Below are 16,276 nucleotides of genomic sequence, written 5' to 3'. Positions count from 1 at the left end.
GTGTGTGTTGTTGTATGTGTGTGTGTGTGTGTGTGTGTGTGTGTGTGTGTGTGTGTGTGTGTGTGTGTGTGTGTGTGTGCATATGTGTATTTGTGTGTGTGTCTGTGTGTGTATATGAGTTGAGCGAACGTCTGTGTTCGCGTAAGCCACCTGTCCGGTATTGCTTAGTAAAAAAGAAATGATGAGTAACTTTATGAAATCATTTACCAAATTATAAATGAATCCACTCTCATCTCTCTTTCACCTCAACGACTCCACCATAGAATGAAACGCTTGGAATATGCATATCTGCCAGTCTTCCACTTTGACGTAAGTCAGTGTTGTCATGGAATTACGTTTTTCTAAATCTACTGCTGATCTCTATCTGTATGTGTATGTGTATGTGTGTATGTATGTATGTATGTATGTATGTATGTACGTACGTATGTGTATATGTGTGTGGTGTGCATCAATTGCAGTAGCGCAAAGGCTGTCGTTTAAATCTTAACTTCTTCCTACGTACCAGTGTGTCCTTCGGTGTATGTGGGCTTTGTGTATGTACACACATGCTTTGATGGTACGATACGTGATATGTGTATTTGTGTAAGTGATGTGTGCGTGTAAAGTGTGCACATGTGTATATGCATAAGTTTGTGGGTATTTTTGTCTACTGAAGGGTATTTTGTAAAGGGGAGAGAAGTCAGTCGGTTTTTTGTTCTCATTTCGAGGATTTTGTGCCTGGAAATTTCTGAGAGGAACTTTTAGACGCTGATAACTTATTAGGATGGACAGAATGTGGGAGCTTAGTAACTTACAGTCATTTCCTGTAAATGGTATTGATGTTACTGGACAGGATTTCTCTCCGGTCCTTAGTAGTCTGGTCTGAATTTGTGTCCATGTTTTGTGTCTTAATTACCGATACGATAGCAGGTTATCTAATCGCTAATTTTAGGAAAGAATGGGATAATATGACACCGCCCGGTGTATATCTTTTCCGCGATTCGTGTCAGGTTGGGATTATCCAGGTGTTTGTTAAAAGGAGATAGAATAGGTTTTGTATGGTAAACATTGTTCGCTGTCTCGACGTGATGGAATACGTCACCGGAAATTTGTCATTTTTATGGGTATTCGTATAGTGGAAAGGATGGGATAAAGGAATCTTGTACCGAACATCAAGTCTAGATGAGGTGAGAGACAGGAAGGGAGAGGAAGAAAGTGTATCTATCTCCGCTATTCCTCCTCTATCATATCTTTGGTGTCAGGTTCTTTGAGGGGTCGAGCGGTAGGGGTAAGTGTTGTCGGTGTGTATCGGAAGGTGCCATCCTATGTCTGTGTGTGTGTGTGTGTGTGTGTGTGTGCGTATGTGTATGTATGTATGTATGTGTATGTGTACATGTATTTTAGTTTTGTTAGACTTCGCTGTATGTATGTAAGTAGGAGGGGAAGAAAATGTCTGGGTCGGGTACGTCGTACCAGGTGGCGACGATTTTGCCGATGTTGGTGGGCGACGGCTTCAAGGAGGGGGCGACGTCGTCGATGGGTCATTTGCTGATGCTGTTGCCGGTGCCGGGCGCTGCCCCATCCGTCCTCGTTCCGTTCTTGGCGTGCCAGCCCCAAAAAATTTTAGGCATAAATGCAAAACTCAGCATGCTGCTCACATTTCCCACAACTGCCCTTCTGTTCTTCTCTTGGACTACATTTATCGTGTGTGTGTGTGTGTTGTGTGTGAATGTTGTGTATGAATGTTGTGTATGTATGTATGTATGTGTGTGTGTGTGTGTGTGTGTCGAATCACAGTGGCAGCATCTCATCAACCATCCGATAGTGCTTCGAGGTCCTCCCCTCCCCTCTCCGCTTCCCACTTGTCTCATTGTTTCCAATTTCGGTATGTTGGAAATCTCACGTCGACTGCTATCGTTGTAAGGTAGTAGCAGTAGTATATACGTCAATTACCTCTACAATGGAATATCCTGATGGGTGATAGTAAGATGAACAGGGAGGGGAGCGCTGTAAAGCCTCCCTGACAGTCAGAGCATTAGTAAGTACATCATTTTTTAAGTATTGAGAGGATAAAATTACGGATTCCCTGCAGATTGCGATTTTTCTTGCATGGTATTTGGCTAACTTCGTCAGCGCTTTTAACAGTAAAACCGATTTAGTCAATTAGATTTTGGCATCATGTCGATCCAATGAGAATTGCATATTCGGATAGTTTCTGTAAGAGTGTTGTAGTCGAAGTAATTGTCTGACTGGTTATCATTTTAATAGTGTGTGCAATGTCTGGCGTCAAATTTTTGGATTTCCCTTGATGTAGATTTGGCAAGCTTAAACATTTTGCTGTGTGTCATTTCTGCATACGTCGTATATGTGGATCGCGACATTATGCGTTGTTCGCCAGTGGTGCTTATATCTTTCCATGTTCCACGTTTCTGGCATTCTACGTCTTTTAGGTCATCCACGATATTTCATCGATCATACTTTTGTTCACCTCAACACTTCTAGTGTTGTTTACTGCAACTTCCCAGTTCAGAATTCCTCAGCTTCTTACTGTTTCACTTAATATTTCGTCCCCATCCAAAGAAAGCTTGCGACCTTTTCCCTGAGACCTCTGCTGCGACAGTACGTGGCGTCACAGCAAGAGCACCTCAGGGTCCAGGTCCTTTCGATCATATCAAATTTATCATATCAAATCTCCGGAAAGACAAGTAGTATCCGACCTGTACCAAGCTATATTCATTCTACTGCGAATGTTACTGAAACAGGTAGCTGTTTTTTCTTCATACTAATGCTTTTCTTACCATCTCTTATTATACTTTTAAATGAAATTTGTAGATCTTGAAGCGCCGCTTATTTGGCATTTGGGTTTCAACGGAACCGAAGAAATTCAGGTAATCAGGCCCTGCAAATGGCTTTTTGTAATTCTTTTGGAATTCTTTGGATTAGGAGTTGTCATCTTTGATGCTGTTGGTAAATTTACAGTGATTCGGAGGTCTTCAGGTTTCGCACACTTTGTTGATGGTTTTTGGTGGTTTGGGAAGTAAGAAATTGGATGAGATGGTGCTTCCCATACCTTGGTTGTTGCATTAGTCCTTTAAGCGATAAGGGACAACATTTAACGATCTCTACAGCAATTCCTTTGAATCTACGTATTTTTTTAGGAAACCGATTACATAGAAGCGGAAGTTGAAAGTACAGATACGGTAGAGCCTCATCTGGATGAACTCTTCGGTGAAAAGCTATTAATCGCGAAGTTTTGCTTGGCGGATACGCTAGATAAGCCAGCTCCTCGTTCTAACATGACGATTGTTGGTAGCGATGAAATAGTTGTTCCGCCAGGAATCGTACCAAATAAACAAGCCAAACGACATACACCAGTGGTACTGCGAAGTATGGGGAAGAATAATAGTAAAAAGCAACAATTGTTACAGTCAGTAAATGTTAAAATGAGCGACTCTTTCAAACGCCCTGATTCAGGATCATCGCAGCAGACATTTATTCTCGAAAATAGTCGTCGGCGGCCACTGGTTGCACGAGATCCATTTAAAATTGGTTTCGTCTTTAAGTGATTGTATGGGGTTTACAACAACTAAAAAACAAACTTTGTGGAAGGGCAGTGACCCTGTCTTTGTAGTTCTGTTACTCTTTTCGTCAAGTCCTCAATTTCTCAACAGTCTAAAGCCAGTGTTGGTTGTTTTAGACGATATTGTAAGATTCGAACAATCTAATCGTTTTCATTTCTTCCTCGCTAATAACAAACACGTCATACTAACAACATGAATTGGTCATATATGTTGGAAGCTAAATATACGTGACCTTTTTTCGGGTTCTCTATTCCGCAAATTAAAATTTATTCATGGCTTACATCAATGGTAATTAGGGAGTGATAGTGTTGCATCCTTATACATTTAATGTTTCATTTAATTGAGAGAAGTATGCTGTGTCAAAATGTCATAGATAAGTTAAATTCAAACTTATCTAATGAAACTAATAAATATGAAGCATGCTTTGGCAACTGAAATTTCGCACTGTTTCTTTTCATCACTTGTTGAGCAAAAGCCATTCACAATTGCAAAGGTTAGGTTAAATTTATTTAATTCTTCCACCAAAAGTAATATATATATATACATAAATATATATATATATATATGTATGTATATGTATATATAAACAACGATATATTTGACCTTATGCCTTGTACTATGTTTGCCTGTTTGCATTTTTCAGTATCCTGCTTGATATATTCGGTTTCTTGTCACGTTATCCGATATGTATTTCATAAGTCGATACGCTACTTTGAGTAATGTCAAATAAATCAGGAGGTGGCTGCCTAATGTTGAGTGGGTAAATCCAGGCGATCGCAGTTATTAAAACTTCGAATATGAGGGCGAAATGGAACAGTTTGTATTTTTGTTACCATGAAGTTAATACTATCATGATGGCGGGAGGAAGATGAGGGAGAGGAATTGTCAAGATATTTTGTGTATATGTGTGTGTGTTGGTGTGAAAACAATTTCCACAGTGTTCGAAGAAAGTACATATTTATTTCCTGGTTTTTTTTCCTTATGAAAGTAAAAGTAAAAAGTACAACTTCAGACGTATTCGTCCTTTCAGTTTTGAATTTAGGAAACAATATTCAGAAATAAACACCTGCGAGATGGTTTCTGCACGATTTCGTCGTCGTCTACAACAAAAAAAGAAAAATAAAACTTATTTCCTGTGGAGGTTAGTTAAATTTGTTGAAGGGAACTGAAAAAGGAAAAGAAAGAAAGTTGTCTTTTTCAAAAAATTTTTTCATTTTTCTTTGGGAGCAAAACATTTCAGTGATTTCTCTTACTTTTATTTCTTCTCCCTCTTTCATTTTTTCGACGCTTTTTTCTTCTACTCTTTTGTTTTTTTGCCAGAAACTCATTTTTCCAGCCACGATCTGTGGTTCTGTAGCTGTTGTATACGAGCATAAAAAAGGGGACAGGAAAATGAAAAAAAGGGTGAAGGGGAAAACTGTTTCTTCAGTAGTGCGCACAACACACACATACACACATCCATTCCATCCATAGACTTGTATGTCCATGTACGTAAATGAGCATCTAGTGTCTATTACAGATAAGTGTGACCCGTGAATGTATGTGTAGGATTTGTGTCTTTTGCCATCTAACAAATAGAAGTATTTTCTTTTATTCTTTGCATTTTTTCATTTATGTACACAATAAGCAAATAGATATTTTTTCTCGAAATTCCCGATCAGTTTTATTTTGCATTGGTAGTAATTGAGGAATGAGAAAGTGAATTGAAAAAGAAATTTGCCATTGATTGAAAATTTTGGTTGCGCAAGTTCGGAAATTTTTGGACATGTAAAATTTGTTGTTTCACTTCCATCTTTTTAGAAATGACAATTTGGTACGGAAATCTTAGCTTGTTATTGATAATGGAAGATAGGAAGTTGATTTGGAAAGAAATTTAATTTAAATTTGATGGGTGGAGTTGCTCCTGTGACATTTTTCTTTTCATCACTGTGATATATATATATATATATATATATATGTATATATTCGAATGTGTAATTCTCGCGTTTTTTCTATAATGTCTTGGAAAATAATTTACATTTGGTATATCGACAACAACTGTATGGTTGGTTATTGCAATCGGATGGGTGGATTACAGTAACCCAGTAGCGAAAAGGCAAATGCTGATGACGACGGGTAAGGACGGCGGAAAGGCGAAGGCGGGAGGACAAATTGGGTCAAGAAAGTAGAGCGAAGAGAAACAGAGATACTATGGCAACATCTTTTTTTCTCACATTTCTTTCACACAGTTTTTTTAACCTATCATTTTGAAAAGTTGGTGTCATGAGGTTGAATGCTAAAAAGAGTACTCATCATTTAACGTATCAATGTCTAATATCTAGGGAATAAATGAGTGTACTCTTTCTTTACTATCAGAATAGTAGTTTTATGATAGTTGAGGGTAATGTTGGATGGAGGTATAGCAAATTACCACTGTGGTATTTATAGGGTGGATGGTAGTCAGTAACATTTTCATTCGATGTAGTAGTAGTGTAGTAGTAGTATTAGTAATGATTGAGGCTAGACCAGACCAGACTAGTCTAGACAAGGCGAGACGAGACAAGACAAGAGAGGAGAGGAGAGGATAGGAGCAGTGGAAACTCCAGGAACTGCATGGCACCAAATTTTTTGCAATATCGTTTATTTGTTTGGGGAATGTGCAAAGAGGAAGTAAAGGAGTAAATTAAACAGAATATGCCATCCTTCCCGCTCTTCTCTTTCATCCTTTCCTCAACCCCCTCCCCTTCTCGTTTTTCATTTTCGGTTCTTATCTCCATATTTAGATTGAACTGTATCCCCGCAATATGCAATTCGATCTTGAAACTTTTTTTTTTTGCCATTTTAAACTACAAACTTTAATAGTAATTTCGAAATTCATTAATTAAATTGAAATGACAAAGTTTAAAGCTCATGTGGAACTACCTGCGGTTCTTTTATTGCTTACATTTCTTCTATTTTCTCTAATTTTTATGGTAGAAAAATGAATAACTGATTTGTTGCTCACTATTATTTAAAGAACTTCAAAATTTTCAAAGTTTGGACTGATAAACTAGAATGAAGGGGAGAAGCGCAGATTTCAAACATTATAAACGTGCAAGACATGATATTGCAAGAAATGGTACTGTCGGATTTTCACCTGTGTTCTAAATAGTGATATCAGGTTTGCAGGTTTCTTTCTTTTCCTAGGTACGTCAACTTTTATGCGACACTTTTCGTTGGCTTGAACTCTTATACATTGTTCGATCTAGACAAGAGGGAAAACATTGTTTTAAAGCGTAGACAGGCAGAAGTGGACGTGAAATGAACTGAAAGTAATGTTGTTAAAAACAAGTTTAATTTTCTGGAGCGAACTGTTTGCAAATTTTCACAAAAACACTAACCATTTGTTTTCAGAAGAGATTTTCGTCACCATTTTTCATCTTGGACAACTTTAGGTAGTTTTTCATTCCCGATGCAGTACGATTTTGCATAATATTTTCAAACTGCAACTGCTTGAATTGAAACCAGTGCCCAAAAATTCCAAAAACCCTGATGGAAATGTGTCAAAACCTTGTCAGCATCCAAGGACCTAATCATTAGCATTTCACTTCTTTTCAAAGATGGCTCTTTTATTGGTTTTACCTGTTAGTCGATGTGGAATTAAGAAAAAGACGGATTTTCCTGCAGTATCCATCAATATGTACTAAAATAAAATGTTAGAGAACATTCGGGAACCAACCCAGCCTAAAGCTTTTTTTCTGGTATTATGTGGCTTTTTTTCTGCAATTTCATTTTTCATTTTCTCATTAGGAGTAAAATCTTCATAAAGGCTGAAGGGCATGCGCAAAAATATGAGTTTATCTGATGTTATCGATCCGAAAAGATCCGGTCCGGTATTTGTGGTTATGAATTGATAACGCGGAGGAAAAATTCGTTCAGTTTGGGAATTGGGTGAAGATTTTCTAAATTCTAACTTTAACGAATTATGATTTGAAGTCTGTCCTACGAAAGAGTTTTGGCAACAATAGTGAAACTTGATTTCGAAAATTCTTGTGAATATTAGTTGAAAGGGATAAAATTCGTAACTTAAGGTAGTTGCAGATGAGAGAGGAAGTGTGGAACTTTGATGAGAGAGTTTGGGTCGACAGTGTCATCGTCAAAGTTTTGATGTGAAATTACAGGGAAGAGGAAGACGGTCAAATAGTTGTCTGTTAGGCTAATCGACGAAATCTCTTTTCTAATCATTTGCCTTCATCTCTTCGTATTCAGAGCTCTCTTCTTTCTTTTCATCGTTATTGAGAGGGAAAAAAATCACTGTGCATGCCATATAATGCTGTAGCTAGTAATCTACCGCGGTACAGCCTGATACGGGATGGTGTTGATGGGTACGGAGAGGTTTAGAAAAGGATTTTCATCAAGATGACGGGTATCAGGGACACATCCTGTCACCAATCAATACAAATTACAATTCCTTCCAGACAGGCCACATTCCAGCATACATCGACCAGTTCAATGGTGTCCTGATTATAAAACAACTGCAATAAAAAAGGGTGTCATTTGACCACATTTTGAGGAAGAGGGAATGCACATAACTTCAAAATTCAAATGAATCTCTTTCCTATCATGAAAGATTTCGACCGAAAAATCCAATTATGTTTCCTTTATTACCTTCTAAGAACTGATCTAAAATTGCTGTCTAGAGGATTTCGTGATACTAAAAAAATATATTTGATATAGCACTTCGTAACAGATGTGAATTTTTTTCTTTGCTATTGGGAAAAAGCCTGCAGTTAGCGAGAAATGCATTTTACTGAATGGCGGAGCATTGTTGTGAATGAAAGATGCATCAGTTTTTGGAATTACAATGAGAAACAAAACGGAATGGGATATGCTGGAAAATGTGATGGAGTTGGTTTTGATAAAGTTTCAAAACTTACACAAAAGATCAGAAATTAAAATAAAACGAAAAATATGTTTGAAATAATTTATTATGTAAATAAATGAATCAAATGAAGAAAGCAAATTAGCAGATAATTTGAGGGAATTGTCGATGATTATCGATGATTCCAATTTTGAAATAATAAATTATTCCTTCATTGTTTATTCTTCTAACAACTAAGGAGGCGTTTGTCGGTGAAGTGGAACAGAAGGTGAGAAGTTTAGGATGGCGGAGGAAGTAATTGATATTGTGGTGTATGGTGTGGTGGGAGAGAGGTATGATAATGTATAGGGGAGGTGTGGGGAAGAGGGGTAAAAAGAGTAGGGAAAATTTTGGGAAGCAGTACGAGAAGAGGAGAAAGTTAACTCTTCTCTTCCATTCTCCGATCTCTCTTATCCTACTTACCGTAATTTATTATCATACAACAGGAACACCGATACCGTTTATTAATGATTCATTTTCTCTGGGATGGTATCGTATACAATGGTAAATGTTTAGTAGTACACTAGGATTCGTGCATCAGTTACTACATCCTATTGATAAAAATTTTTTTTTCTATTTGGAAAGTATTCAAAATACGTATTACAATGTTAAATTTTGATGTTGGTTGAAGTAAAATAGTTCTGGAAAGCTTTCCGAAGATAAAGAAAGTTACAGTAGGAAAGAATGAGGTGGATACATTATTATTGTAGACACCATCATTTACAAATCCGGAAGATGTTTACAGGAAGGTACGCTAAACTGAACTTTTGTGGAATGATAATAATGAAGCTCATGAATTCCCTGTGAATTACTGATGATGATATTTGCTGCAATGATCAAAATCCGATTTATAAAGACACTTCGACAGATTTCCCTCTTAAAATCTTGCACTATTAATTCTAGAATATATTGATTACTATTAATTTAATGAAGATAAAAGGCCGTTCCGGTTATCGAAATATCGTTTTATTTCTTTTGCAATGGTACATTTTTTACTAACAAGAGAAATGCGTGAAATATTTGTTACGACAAATGACAAACAATTATTAATTTTAGAAATTTTAAATTTACCAAATATTATTGTTTAACGAATATAAGTTCAACAGTTCAACACAAAGAAGTTCAATACATTTCCTTCTTTTTTCTGGAACTTCATCGAGAATTTCAAAAATGGTACTGAACGACTTGAATTAATCATTAAATGCTTGAGACAAACATTAATGACAAATTAATAGAGCTAAGCGAAAACGAAAACTAAATGCAATCCAGAATAAGTACTTCAATGAGTTCTACAGCTTAAAATGATGAAATGAAATAAGGATGAATCTTTGGTTTATAGTCCTGGAATTCATTATCATTATCAGAGATGAAGAAGACCATCTTATGATATATATTATCAAGCAGCATACTGTGCAAATATTTGAGAAGTGTTAAAAGGATGATTGCTTGAAATGACTAAATCTTCCCAATTATGCAAATATCTTTCATAGAATGAGGAATTATAAAAGCATACAGTATTGATTATTTGTTCATTTCATTATTTCATATTTTTGTCTGAGGTAATTCACTTAAAAGTAATTTAGTCAACTGGAAATTTATTCACTGAAATGTTTTCTTTTTTTTTTTTATCCAGAAGACAACAAAGCAATTTATATGCCTAAGTCGAAGAAGAGGAAAGATGTCATCAAAGTATTGGTACCGGAAAAGCCAGCGGCAAATTTAACTTCTGCTATGCGAATGGAATTATATGCTACACCGGAATCTTTTGAAAATGCAACCTTTCAAGCATCTTCAAGTTATGTTGCCGTAAGTTCTTTCGAAGTCAAACGAAATTCATTTGATTATTGATACTAGTGAATTGATGGGATAATTAATTTAGTATCATGATGATGCTCTTTTGGAAGGATAATTTTTGAGATAACTTATAGTTGAAGATATAAAATATATGGGATTATAAACGTTATTAACCCTGAGCTTAATCCAACTTTTAAAACTACTTTGAAATTTATCTATTTATAAATCTCTTAGCATATTATTCTCGAAAATATATGAATTTTTTGCAAATATATTCGGTTTTTTGTGAATCCGGATTCCATAAAATATTCTGAATAATTGGAAGAGTTTTTCTTTGCCAAAATTATTCCCTTTAGAACCATTCATGAATTTGGAAGTTTGTTCTGCGCAAGTAATTAAGTTTCGTTATGAATACGAAAAACAACATTCATATCTGTACACTGTGATATTTTTTGGGGTCATTTATTTTTTCTGTGTAATAATTTCAAGGTGTTATTTTTAAGAATAAGTATGTCAAACCTAGGACCACTTTTACCAATACTACATCGATGTAGGAGGTAGTCCTGTTATTTTGTAGTGAATTCTGTAGGGCAATAATGTTATTGTCAATTTTGGACTTGTAGATTCAGATGGACACAGTGTACCTGTATGTTTCGAAATGTTTTTGCAGGGAAAAGCAACGAAAACAGAAATATCACAGAAAGTACCAAAGAAAGAGATATTGAAGAAGTCGGAAAAAGAGATCAGTAAGCGTAACGCCATGATAACGAAAGTCAATGATGTGCAATCTTACGATGCCGATGTGATTGGAACATATTCACAAAGTTCTGGAACAGTTTCCTACGATTCTATCAAATCAATGAATGAGAATTCACTAGAAAAAGCCAAGATTAACAGCAAATATGTAAGATCTATTCAGGAAACCATTCATTGATTCCGACATTACTACAGACAGATCCTAAGTAAAACGAAAATTCAATGGAATGCTTGAGACACAAATTATAATAATTATTGTATTTACATATCTTTATCTTACGTATGAATAAGAAACTTATATGAGGCTCTCAGTGATATTTTGATGAAGCTTTGATAAATGGTAATGATATAGTCAACTTTAATCTAATAATGTGAAGGTTTTGGAACTTTTAAAATAAATTTCCAAAATGCAAACTTACTTTATCAAGATACATGCATTTAAAATAGCAAAATCAATTTGCAGATGCAAAATACCAACCATAAATTGCATAAAATGGCTATAGAACAGTTGTTGGAAGATGATTCAAGCATAGCAAAGATGCGAGTTATTACTGATACTGAATTAAATCGTCGGATTACCGGACAGGAAGTGCCACCCGAGAATCAGCAAGCGATTCCAACTCCTCCATTATGGGGGCTATACGAAACTCTGCTCACCAAGAAGGTACAAAGTAAAAATTCCAAGACCTGAAATTAATCGCTTAGATTGCTGTGCTTCAAAAAATGTTATATGCGAATGATGTTCTTGAAAGAAGTTAAACAATTAAACAAGTAGTGTTTTCAGACTTCGGTACAAATTTGAATTTGAAAAAAAAGTTACTTTTACTTAAGAAAGTCATAGCTTTATATTCAAGAGCTAAGGATGTTATTAAAAAGAACAACAAATCAGAGAATGATTAAAATAATTAAAGCCTGAAATAGTTTAAAGATACGCCATGCAAATTTGAGTCCAAAATTTGTTTTTTACTGCTGCCATAGTACCACAGTATCATTCATAGCAAGAGATACAAGTTACATTCAACGAAAGCTATTTTGACCAACAGGTGACCATTGGATGGTATTAGCAACTTAATTGTTACATAACTTGCCACTAATTTGCCGATCACTTATTTCCTTTTAGATTGTATTAATTCTTTTTATTCAAAAATGCATTCATGTTAATTCATTATGAACTGCAGTGCCTTAATGAAGTGGTAGAGAATTTTTTCGCCAGTCCTCGGGATGACATCGAATTAACAATGAGGTTATCACGACGTGATATGTACCCCAGGTTGCACATCGAACTAGCACCGATTTACCAAGATCTACATATTGAAGCTGCTCATTTTCAACAAGATGCAATAACACCATTTGCTGTTAGAAACAAAAATCGGCATTTTGATGATCTTCTACGAGTATGATATTTTATCTTAAAATTCATACAAATTAGTTCATATGAAAATAATGTAACTAACACGTCGTATATCGTGAAGAAAAGCATGAACTGATTGTAAATTGAAATGGAAAGGACTCTAGCAAAGTTTATCAGGTCCATTGTCTTGATTTGAATCTACAGATAAACCCGTTGGGAGCAGAGAGATTAAGAAAATATCCAATTTGGAGTAGATAGGATAATTACTCAAAATCCAAGTTCTACATTTCCTTTTTCAAATTTAAGGATTCCAATTTGAAATTTGAAATAATAGTAAATATTGCAGACAGAAGATTGGAATGATTATCTGCCATCAAGAGATCTTTCAATGCAATCCATGGAGAATAGAGTGTGTTTTAAAATTTTTGTACATAATTTAAAATCATTTGAAAATAAGTAAGTCTTGCTGTTTACATGCAATCTCATACTGCAGACAGATTCGTTTGAATTCTCTCTGTTAAATGCTTATTTTTGAATTTAATACCATTGAATCCCATTGAATTAGTAGTGTATTTTTCAGAGTGCTTCGATGTGTTGTGCACAATCTTCGGATGCAACAACCGCTCGATCACCAAGTTATGACTATCTCTCCTCCGCATACTCATATCTTGTTGCTTTTGTTAAGGTATCGCATACATTTTGATAGGATCGATCTTACTTATCGGTTAACCATCTAACTACGTTAGAACAACCAGCTCATCTCAAAGTTGAAGTATTCTCGTTTTTACGCACACATACCTGCGAAATAGAAGATTTGATTGACCTTTCAATTGGTATGTGCGATATTAACTGTATCATTTATTGTACGCACCTATGTGTAGTGCTACTGCTACTTCTACCATTCACTTCTCCCGAGAAACATTCTTACCTTCTTCTTCACTTATCAGTCAGTGGTACCGAATCGAAGTCAGACATCAACAAAGAGCAGCAATGATAATAAATGATGGTTTGCTAGCCTTCGGATGCTAATTTGATTTTATTTCAAAAAAACTTTATTATCACCGCAGAAATTTGTGTAACTGTAAATTTATGTAATTTATTTTCTATCATTAACGTTAAAGTGATGAATCATTTTGTTACATACATAAATAATCAATTGAATAAATCCAGTGGAGAAAGAGATTTGAAACAATTTCATTCTTTTGAGTTTGAAATATTAGAAATCTATAAATAGTATAGCTGAATAAAGGGAATAAAATGAAATTTATTTGGAAGAAATGAGAGAACCATTTAGATATTTGAGATAGTATTTGATCCATCACGTAGAACCAAGCGTTAAATTTAGATTGATGCCATCATATAATTTTATGAAGTCGAGGTTAAAGGTTACTTCGTTATTTCAAATTCTATTACCTATCGCATGTACAATATAAATCGTTAATGGTGTAAAAGGAATGACTGATTCAAGATAACAGTTAGTTTCCATGCACGGTGACCATTCCCAGAACAGGTTACATTTTCTTTGCTCTACGACATAAATTGTCATCAGTTATGGAGTAGCTTACAGTTTGGAAATCTCTTACTAAAGTACCGCTTGCACTATTATTCGTGTTTCTGATATACTTTCATCGAAACTTTCATCCCTTTTACTTCCCCGTTTGTCGCATATACACTTAAGATAAGCCAATTACGGTGAAAAACCGTCACACGTGAAAAATGAAGTGATACTTAACTGTGAGGAAAAGTAAGCAACGTTTAACATGTTTAACAGCAATATTTTAATCTGATTATTCAAATTTTCGGGATCTTTTTGAATATTTCGATCGACTTTTCGTCTTACAACGTGGACATATGGGAGCATTTCGATGGATGAGTTGTTCACAGGACTGACATTTCTGCAATTATTTAGCAAAAAGAAAGATGAAAAGAATGGCTAAATTGAACTGCCGCATGAATTCGTAAAGAATTACACTACTAAAAGAAAATTCTGACATTTGTGAAATCTCGTTAAATGAAATGTCAATATTTCAAAACTTTTTTTCAAAAGCTAAGGATGATGTCAATGCAGCTACTCACGAACCGATTGAAAACTGTTCTCTAGAAGTTCAACTTGGATATTTCTCCTATAGTAATGTCGAAATGATTAATTCCCAAAACAATTTAATCCAATTTTTCTTTGTCATCGATAAACATATACTGAATCATTGATTGTGATTTGATTCTGATAGTCGGGTGGGATGGTCATTTGATTAAATCCTTGCTTTGTTTGGTTAAGTCTAATCAGAGTTTCTTAACACAGTTTCAGTTCTTAGTTGTAACGACTTCAAAATTATTTAAAATTATGTTTTGGAAAAGTTCCTGAAAATATTACCTTCATCTTGGCTGGTTCACTTATAGCCGATATAATGCTGTTCATAGAAACAGTAGCTGTGGCTGTTACACCACCGGATGTATATAAAATTCGATCGGAAGCTTCCAGAATATGATTCCGATGCCGATTTAGCATTTCCAAGAATGAAAGGTGCGATAACTGATTCAAGACAAGCGGTGTCGTTAGAGCCAAATGATTTGCAGCACTGTTGTCGATCACTCTGAAGAATGTGACAAATTTATAAAACTGTAGTAAACAGCTATATGGATTAAGAAGTTAAAGTTTCCGTAATAGCTTATTTTCTAGCAAGTTAAATCCTGTCATCTGTTTCAGAATCCGGAATTTTCCAAAAAATATATTCCGCCAAGTGTATACTATTAAATTTATTTAACATAAAAAATTATGCTCCTTACTCATCAAATTGTGATGGGAAAAGCATTTCATTTGTCAGCAAATTTGTTTCCGAAATACCGCTTTCGCATAAAATCTCATTAGTGTGATTCAAATCCCGCTCAATCTCACGATACTTTTGCGCAATACTATCTTTTCTAGCATCATTTCCACTTTTCAAACTTTTGAAAGTATCTTCCAAATGATTTATATCCTGAAAGTACGATAACTACTTCATAAAATGGAATATAAAAGGTAAGAGCCATGAGTTCCATGAAATTCGAGAGTAATATCGGCTATCCAGTATGAAGACTTGTTTTATTGGACATATTTTTGACACTAATAACCTTAACAGTAAAGGTTCTTTAGCACTTCTGGCACAAATTATTGAAGATTTCAAAAGTTCACTTTGATAAATTTAAGACTTTGCTTTAAGAAATTTCGAGTTCATAATGCAAAGCAATGTCGCTCTCGAAATTAATTGGTGACACAAAACGAAACAAAATTTACGTCAAAGATAAGTCCATCGTGCCTTATATTATACTCATATGAGGGAAAAGTAAGAGTTTTAATTTGAAATCAAAACTTGCACACCTGATTAATTTGTCGCAACTCGTCAGCATGTGATCGACGTTCACCTTCCAGCTCGCCATTTAATTTTTCACACTGAGTAATAAATATGCAAATTCCTTGGAATTCATTGAGGGCAACATGTAATTCGTGCAACCTTCCGGTGAATTCGTTTACTTTTTGACTGCAACTCTTATCAATTAATTTATTCGCTTACTTATCTGATTACAAATTCAATTATTTTAATTAATTCCCACTTATTTCATTGATTACTCCATCCCAATTGTTCATTCGTCTTGTTAATTAATTAAGCAATTCAAAAATGTATTCAATGGTTATAAGTCTATTTGTTTGAATTTTCGCATCATTTAATCTTACGCAAGCAACATGTTTTGCAGTAATTTCATTCGTGAATTGTCAAGCACTTGAACCAATGACCTTTTTTTACAAAGAAAGTTTATAACTATTATGAAAGATGGATCTTAGAAGTGAAGCCACTCTTTTAGTCTTTCTCTCTTCCTCAAGAAAGTTTATAATCATTCTAAAAAGCTTTTGGAAACAAACCCATTCTCTCTCTCTCTCCCTCTCTCTCTCTCTCTCTCTCT

The 16,276-nt window shown here is 35.0% G+C and overlaps 3 protein-coding genes across 3 annotated transcripts in view; 2 read left to right on the top strand and 1 right to left on the bottom strand.

Annotated features, from left to right (window-relative positions):
• Window positions 1-2,481: 2,481 nt before the first annotated feature.
• LOAG_06874 (hypothetical protein) lies at window positions 2,482-3,545 on the top strand (the record flags this gene model as incomplete). The annotated part of the gene is made up of 3 exons (XM_003142410.1): window positions 2,482-2,635; window positions 2,812-2,867; window positions 3,138-3,545. Coding segments are annotated over 3 exons (618 nt in total), but the record flags the coding sequence as incomplete, so codon positions are not given.
• A 6,547-nt stretch (window positions 3,546-10,092) lies between these two features.
• Window positions 10,093-13,043, top strand: LOAG_06873 (hypothetical protein; the record flags this gene model as incomplete). Its single annotated transcript, XM_003142409.1, has 6 exons — window positions 10,093-10,245; window positions 10,904-11,137; window positions 11,453-11,653; window positions 12,168-12,383; window positions 12,687-12,749; window positions 12,921-13,043. The coding sequence occupies 6 exons, from the start codon at window positions 10,093-10,095 to the stop codon at window positions 13,041-13,043; spliced, it is 990 nt and encodes a 329-aa protein (XP_003142457.1).
• Window positions 13,044-14,127: 1,084 nt separating this feature from the next.
• LOAG_06872 (hypothetical protein) overlaps window positions 14,128-16,276 on the bottom strand; it is a gene marked incomplete at both ends in the record, with an annotated part of 2,578 nt that continues 429 nt past the window's right edge. Inside the window, 4 exons of the mRNA XM_020447268.1 lie at window positions 14,128-14,235; window positions 14,712-14,931; window positions 15,125-15,315; window positions 15,696-15,855. Coding sequence (XP_020302484.1) covers window positions 14,128-14,235; window positions 14,712-14,931; window positions 15,125-15,315; window positions 15,696-15,855 — 679 coding nt within the window. The remainder of the gene's footprint in view (window positions 14,236-14,711; window positions 14,932-15,124; window positions 15,316-15,695; window positions 15,856-16,276) is intronic.

Source organism: Loa loa (genome assembly GCF_000183805.2).
Source record: "Loa loa unplaced genomic scaffold supercont3.42, whole genome shotgun sequence".
Lineage (NCBI taxonomy): Eukaryota > Metazoa > Nematoda > Chromadorea > Rhabditida > Onchocercidae > Loa > Loa loa.
The sequence above is the reverse complement of the archived record's forward strand: the minus strand, read 5'-3'. Positions and strand labels throughout refer to the sequence as shown.